The following is a 7,322-nucleotide window of genomic DNA, read 5'->3' on the forward strand; positions in this document are numbered from 1 at the left end:
CGTCACACGTATATGACTGTCCCAGATGTATGACTTACTCAGTCACACGCTACATAACATCAAAGGAAATTGGAAATTTGTGGTAATGTCTTATGGGTCATCGGCCCCTAAGCTTACGTACTACGTAATCAAACATACACTAACTTAGGACAACACACACACCCATGCCAGAGGGAGGACTCGAACCGCCGACGGGAGAAGCCACGCGATACGTGACAAGGCACCTTAGACAGCGCTGCTAAGAAAAACACAGTTGCGAAGTCATTGTAACCGTGGAGCCAGTTCGCAGTTCGATAATATAAAATATGCGTTTCCCTGTTATTCCTATCGGATAAATCACCAAAAAAGACCCCTTCAAAAATATCGACATTTTCTACATAATATTCACTGTAGCCACATGATAATGGGTACATTGTGAGTTAATCTAGAGGCAAATAAGTGTTTAAGGACCCCATGTGAGTAGAAGGGAATAATAATGAGATTTGGTTCTCTTTTCCTTCTACTTACGGCATAGTCTTCTCGATCGGTTCTCGCCTGCTTCTGAACGTCATTAAATGAGCGACGCATCATATATACAGGGTGTTACAAAAAGGTACGGCCAAACTTTCAGGAAACATTCCTCACACACAAGGAAAGGAAATATGTTACGTGGACATGTGTCCGGAAACGCTTACTTTCCATGTTAGAGCTCATTTTATTACTGCTCTTCAAATCACATTAATCATGGAATGGAAACACACAGCAACAGAACGTAACAGCGTGACTTCAGACACTTTGTTACAGGAAATGTTCAAAATGTCCTCCGTTAGCGAGGATACATGCATCCACCCTCCGTCGCATGAAATCCCTGATGCGCTGATGCAGCCCTGGAGAATGGCGTATTGTATCACAGCCGTCCACAATACGAGCACGAAGAGTCTCTACATTTGGTACCGTGGTTGCGTAGACAAGAGCTTTGAAATGCCCCCATAAATGAAAGTCAAGAGGGTTGAGGTCAGGAGAGCGTGGAGGCCATGGAATTGGTCCGCCTCTACCAATCCATCGGTCACCGTATCTGTTGTTGAGAAGCGTACGAAGACTTCGACTGAAATGTGCAGGAGCTCCATCGTGCATGAACCACATGTTGTGTCGCACTTGTAAAGGACCATGTTCTGACAGCACAGGTAGTATCCCGTACGAAATCATGATAACGTGCTCCATTGAGCGTAGGTGGAAGAACAAACTAAAATGAGCTCCAACATGGAACTTAAGCGTTTCCGGACACATGTCCACACAACATCTTTTCTTTATTTGTGTGTGAGGAATGTTTCCTGAAAGTTTGGCCGTACCGTTTTGTAACACCCTGTATAGTGATTTCATTCCCTGTTCTTCCTTCAGCAAAACGCAAATACAACACAAAGTCATTCAGTTACACTTCAGTAACGAACATCAAGAAAACTAAGAAAACAGCTCCTTAGTGCTATTAGTTCAAACTATTCCCCAGAATTGCTTTAAAATTACGTTGCAATAGCTGGAACGGAATACATTTTCGTCTGTCAAACACACAAATTACTTTTATTTTATTTTGAAATTTAATATTTAATCAGAGTTAACTTCATTCTTGGTCTATTAACTTCATTATACTAACTATTTAATTTTAGTTGTTCTGTTAGTATTTATGATAGGTTATGTAGATGAGTCTATGGAATGTTTTGATCACTTTTACCAGACAAATACGCTTATCTCACTTATTTCAGACCTGACGCGAAATCAGTTATTTAATATGGCTGTTAGTTTCAGTTTGACTACAATATAATTTTGTGTGTAGCTATCTCTTGTAAGGACGTGTCAGTCTAACACAAATCAAGTCCTTAAAATGAGTTCTTGTAATAATTTAAAGTTGTACAAGTGCTGAAATTTGTAAGCTACTGCTTGGGACAGATATAACATATGAAGTGCTTTCTACATGTGTTTTTATTGATTACAAAGCTTCATCGAAATGAAATATTATTCTAGTAAATAAGGAAGGAATTATCACGCTAATAATTTCTGTAGTTGAACATACACTTCCTTCTGACGATTTACTGATACGGACAACCTTCTGAAATATCTTGGCTCACGTAAATTAAAAACTATCTGTACAAATGATGGTTTTCTAAATTTATTGTCTTTGTAGCTAGACATGTAAACTGGTCTTTCCACACTGAACGCTCGACGAAGACTAAATGTCGAGAGCCGGTGAACTCAGTGCGATAAAATCCAAGCAATGAATTTTCTGACAAAAGACACCAAGCCTCGCTTCAAGTACCTGGATTACGATCTCAACAGTTGATTACATCCATACGTCTGAAGGAAGGCGCGTCTACTTTGTTAAGTCCGCAACGCAGAAATCTAATGAGGCTTAAGCACCACGGATTCTGCGGGAGCAAACCAATATTTCTAAAATTCTTTTCGTTCGTATGACCGCCAATGCCCTAGCAGCTACGTGTTAAGTATGTGTCTGGGAATAAATCGACTATAATTTAACTAGTAATACGTTGATTTCTTAACGGACAGTTCTATCAAGATCGCTCTATCGTATGACGACCTCCGTAACTTGCTTCGGTTTTCTTTTTCTATTTTTTCATTTCATTTTACACCGTCCTTCCAAAAAGTTCCGAGACTGATTTCATTCCTGCCTTATAAGCGGCATTAGCACATTAACTACGGAGGCACCTTGAACCAGCAACTGTAAAAAAAAACCAGATCTGCGTTACTTAGAGGCTACAATTACGAATAACTTATACTAGACCGATCACATTGATAATGTTGTTGGGAGAACAAACCAAAGACTGGTATTTATTAGCAGAAATCTTGTAAAATGTAACTGGTCTACTCGAGAGACAGCTTGCTATAAATTTGTCCGCCCTGTTCTGGAGCATTGCTGTCGGTGTAGTATGCGCATTACATAGGATTGATGGAGAGCATCGAATAAGTGAAGAGAAGGGCTACACGTTTTGTACGATCTCGAAATAGGGGAGAGAGTGTCACGGATGTGATAAGCGAATTGGGATGGCAATCATTAAAACAAAGGTGTTTTTCGTTGCGGCAGGACGTTATGAAATTTCAGTCAGCAACTTTGTCCTTAGAATGTGCAAATATTTTGTTGGCGACTACCCACGTAGGGAGAAATAAGGGAAATCAGAGCTCGCTCGGAAAGGTTTAAGTGTTCGTTTTTCCCGCGCGATGTTCGAGAGTGGAACGGCGGAGAAACAGCTTGAATATGGTTCGATGAACCCACTGACGGCACTTAATTGTGAATTGCGGAGTAATCATGTAGATGTAGATGCATTCGATCAGTAAGCTGCGAGCAGTGAGTGTTAAATGCTGTACTTGCGACCGCAGCGTGTCAAAATTGTGTCACAAATCGCAACATCTCTAAACCAGATGTGTAAGACATTCTCCTGAATGTTTTGAAGAAAGGAAAACTGTGTGCAAAGTTTTCCCACATACCTTGACTCCAGCACAAAAACGACAACGTATGGACAGCTGGCAAGACTTTATAGAAATACGAAATTCGAAGAATTCTCTTCTGGGAGAAATCGTAACCGCTGTCGATACTTTGTGTTGTCAGTACAGGTCTACCACAAAACCACAGAAAATAGAAATTCACATTCCAATTCTCTGACGACATAACCGACGTTGAAACCAATATGATGCACGAGTTGAACTACACCGTAAGGAAGGAGTTTTCTGACCATGTGGAAATGTTGCATGAACGTTCTGTGCGGTTTACTCAGGTCAGGGAAGATTATGGAGGACACCTGAACCATTAAAACCGCCATCTCCACAGTTTTCTGTTTTACTAGGGCGATTCAATAAGTAACGTAACACACTTTTTTCTGGTTCAGTTTCGGTTGAAATATGCGGAATTTGTTTCGGGACGTCGTGGAATATTCTCGCTACAGCTCCTGTATTCTGACATAGTTCCAATAGGTGGCGGCGCTATACTTAACCTTCAAAATGGGATCTGTAAAGGAAATGCGATTCAAGCAGAGAGGTATCATTAAGTTTATTTTGGTGGAAAAACAGAGCATCGGAGATATTCATAGGCGCTTACAGAATGTCTTCGGAGGCTTGGCAGTGAAAAAAAGCACGATGAGTCGTTGGGCGAGGCGTCTGTCATCATCGCGACAAGGTCACTCAAAGCTGTCCCACCTCTCGCATGGCTGCCAGCCACACACAGTAGTGACTCGTGCAGTGTTGGAACGTGCGGACACCCTCATTCGAGGTCACAATCAAACATTTCGCTGCTCAACTGGATATATCTGTTGGTAATACTGGCACACCCGTCCACCAGTTGGGGTCCTCAAAGGTGTGTGACAGTCGGGCCCTTCATCCACCCTACAGCCCGGATCTTGCACCTTCCGAGCTCCATCTATCTGACCCAATGAAGGATGCACTCCATGGGAAGCAATTCGTGGATGATGGGGATCTTAATGATCCAGCAAGACGTTGTCTCCGACGTCGACCAGTAGACTGGTACCATGAGGGCATACAGGCTCTCCCTCCCTGTAAGGTGGCGTAAGGCCGTCGCACTGAACGAAGACTGTGTTGAAAAACAGGGTTTTATAGTCAAAAGTGTAGACAATAATATGGTGTATTGGAATACTATTTTGCTTTCAGAAAAAATGTGTTGACTTACTTATTGAAAGCCCCTCGCATGTTTTATCCAGTCTCGAAATTTTTTGGATTGGCAGGATAAGTTAGTAATACCTGCAATAGGACCATGCTTCAAAAGCACTGTGGGTTTGATGATAGCTTTACCTACATGTAGTAACTCTTCAATGGAACAGGTCCGGAGTATCATTCACAATGCCTTGTCCCAATGAGATACTCCGTCCAAACTGGCCGTGAAGGCCCAACAGTACTAACCAACCGCCGTGTCATCTGGAGCCCTTAGATGTCGCTGGATGTGGATATGGGAGAGCATGTGCTCATCACACAGTCCTTCTGGCCGCTGTCAGATAAAGAGACCAGAGCCGCTACCTCTCAGCCAAATAGCCCTTTAATTTGCTTCACAAGCGATGAATGTTACCCGCTGGTCAATAGCGCCAGGCAGACCTGGAAGGTTATCCATCCAAACTGGCTTGTCACGGTTCGCGCGGCTCCCACCGCCGGAAGTTCAAGTCCTCCGTTGCACATGGGTGTGTGTATTGTCCTTAGCGTAAGTTAAGTAGTGTGTAAGCCAAGGGACCGATGACCTCAGCAGTTTGGTCCCATAGGAATTTACCAAAAATTTCCGAAATTTCCATCCAAGCCCGACAGTGCTTAACTTCAGTGATTTGACATTGTAACACCTCCGTTTTTATCCTGACCTGATCTGATCGAATAGCAGCCCAATATTTATTATTAACATGACCGTGAACCTAATGGGGCTGGTAATCGGAATTGACTGCTACGGAAGTTGTTACTTTCCAGTTCGTCCTGTTCAATACTATAATACTGAATGTATGGTAATAAGGAACACCAACACAGTTTTACTAATTACGAACTTATATTCTTCTCAAAACACAAAAAGGAGACAGCCACTGCCTTCGTCATACATATCTAATTACGGCTAATCTCAGCACAGGCTTTCTTCATTTTCCATTATCGTCACACGCTAATCCATCCCTGCATCCAACACTGCACTCCAAGGTTAGGCCGGCGCGGTAGACGCGATACTAAATATCGGCACTAGTAACGTCACTGATCACTTTCATAATGATACTTCATCACTTTCCCGGTATTAATTTATTATTTAGGGGTCTACCCACGGCGATGGTGACACCCTTCTCGGTTAAAGACCCTGTATTTCAATAATGGCCACCACACACACACCATTCCCGCCAACCACCCTGGCGCAACTCGACACTCGCTCTCTCAACACGTCACAATCGATTGTTTGCCCTGTCGACCTGTGCCGAGTGCAAAGTTATAGTAAGGGCCTACGGACCCCTTACAACATGTATTTTTCATTTACAGAATCAGTTCATTCTGACTACGGCAACGGTCTTGCCGGAATCTGAATGAAATGAGTTTATAAATTAAAAATACGGAATTAAAAATTAAATTTCTGTTACATGGGATTTAGTCACGCAGAGAAATGCAAGAGCTTACAGATTTCAAGCAGTTACTGTAATTATAAGCTAATATATATAGATATACATATTGCTTAGTTATTTGGTAAACCTGAGATGTTCACGTAGTTTTTCATTGACTCCCAGGTTTGGTTTTCCAACAGACGAGCCAAGTGGAGGCGCCACCAGCGCATGAGCCTCCTAAAGCGGGCGTCGCCGGGGGGCCCGACGCCGGCGCCGGCGCCGCCCCCGCCGCCCCCGCAAGCCCCGGCGACGCGGCCCCCCGGGCACACGCCCGCCCCCCAGCCCCCGCACCCGCCCCCGCACCCGCGAGCCCCCTCCCGACAGTCCCCCTCTGCCTTCGGCGACCCTGGCTCGCCGGCCACAGCGCCCGCTTCCAGCCCTGCTGGCCGCTCCACGCCTTCGGCTCAACGCAGCTCCTACTGCAGCACACACCAGCTGCAGATGGGCGGCGAAAACAGCGCTTTTAGGGCGCTGCCGGCCAGGGGCGGCGGCCTGGCCGCGCCGCCGCCGCAGCCGCAGCCGCCCCCGCAGCGGACGCCGTCGCCTCGCGACTGCCACTACGCCTCGTCCGACTCCGAGGAGATCAACGTGAACGACGACTCGGACGACGAGGACTTCCGAATGGAGCGGCTGCGCCCGGAGGGTGCGGCGTTGGTCAACGGCCGTGGGGAGGAGGCGACGGACGCGGGGGCGGAGGTGCAGGCGGCGAGGGAGGCGTGGGAGGCGGCGGGGCAGCAGCCCCTGCAGCTCACCAAGCACGACCGCGATCGCGTCTAGGGGGAACCCCAACGGGTCGCCCTCCACCTGCTCTACTGTCACGGTCAGACAAGCTGCAGAAAGTTCCTTGCAAGACCTACATTCTGCACTGTGTCGAACCCGCTCAGCCCGCCAGATACGTGAGATGTACGGACATTAACTACCAGTGCAACGGAGAGGAGAGTGCGGTACTTTATGGTGGACCTCACCTGCTACATGTGTAAACGAGGACCTCTAGAGCAACTGCGGACCACCAAGTGAAAGCAGAAACTATTATACCGCCGGAAGAGAGTGAAGTGTGTTTTCAAATAACAACTACTGGACCATCGTTGCCGTTGGAAGGAATGTGGATATATCGGAATTTTTTTCTCCTGTAAGCAGTCATAATGCAGATAACAGGAAGCTATTAATGATCCATCATACCCTATGATGGATCATTTAGCCATGTATGCGTTTCTGCTC

General features: G+C 45.6%; 1 protein-coding gene across 1 annotated transcript in view; it reads left to right on the forward strand.

Annotated features, from left to right (window-relative positions):
- The window catches only part of LOC124606439 (paired box protein Pax-6-like), a 294,475-nt gene extending 287,594 nt beyond the window's left edge, over positions 1-6,881 (forward strand). The window contains exons 7-8 of the mRNA XM_047138420.1: positions 6,228-6,345; positions 6,469-6,881. Coding sequence (XP_046994376.1) covers positions 6,228-6,345; positions 6,469-6,881 — 531 coding nt within the window. The remainder of the gene's footprint in view (positions 1-6,227; positions 6,346-6,468) is intronic.
- The last annotated feature ends 441 nt before the right edge of the window (positions 6,882-7,322 follow it).

Source organism: Schistocerca americana, chromosome 3 (genome assembly GCF_021461395.2).
Source record: "Schistocerca americana isolate TAMUIC-IGC-003095 chromosome 3, iqSchAmer2.1, whole genome shotgun sequence".
NCBI classification, from domain to species: Eukaryota; Metazoa; Arthropoda; class Insecta; order Orthoptera; family Acrididae; genus Schistocerca; species Schistocerca americana.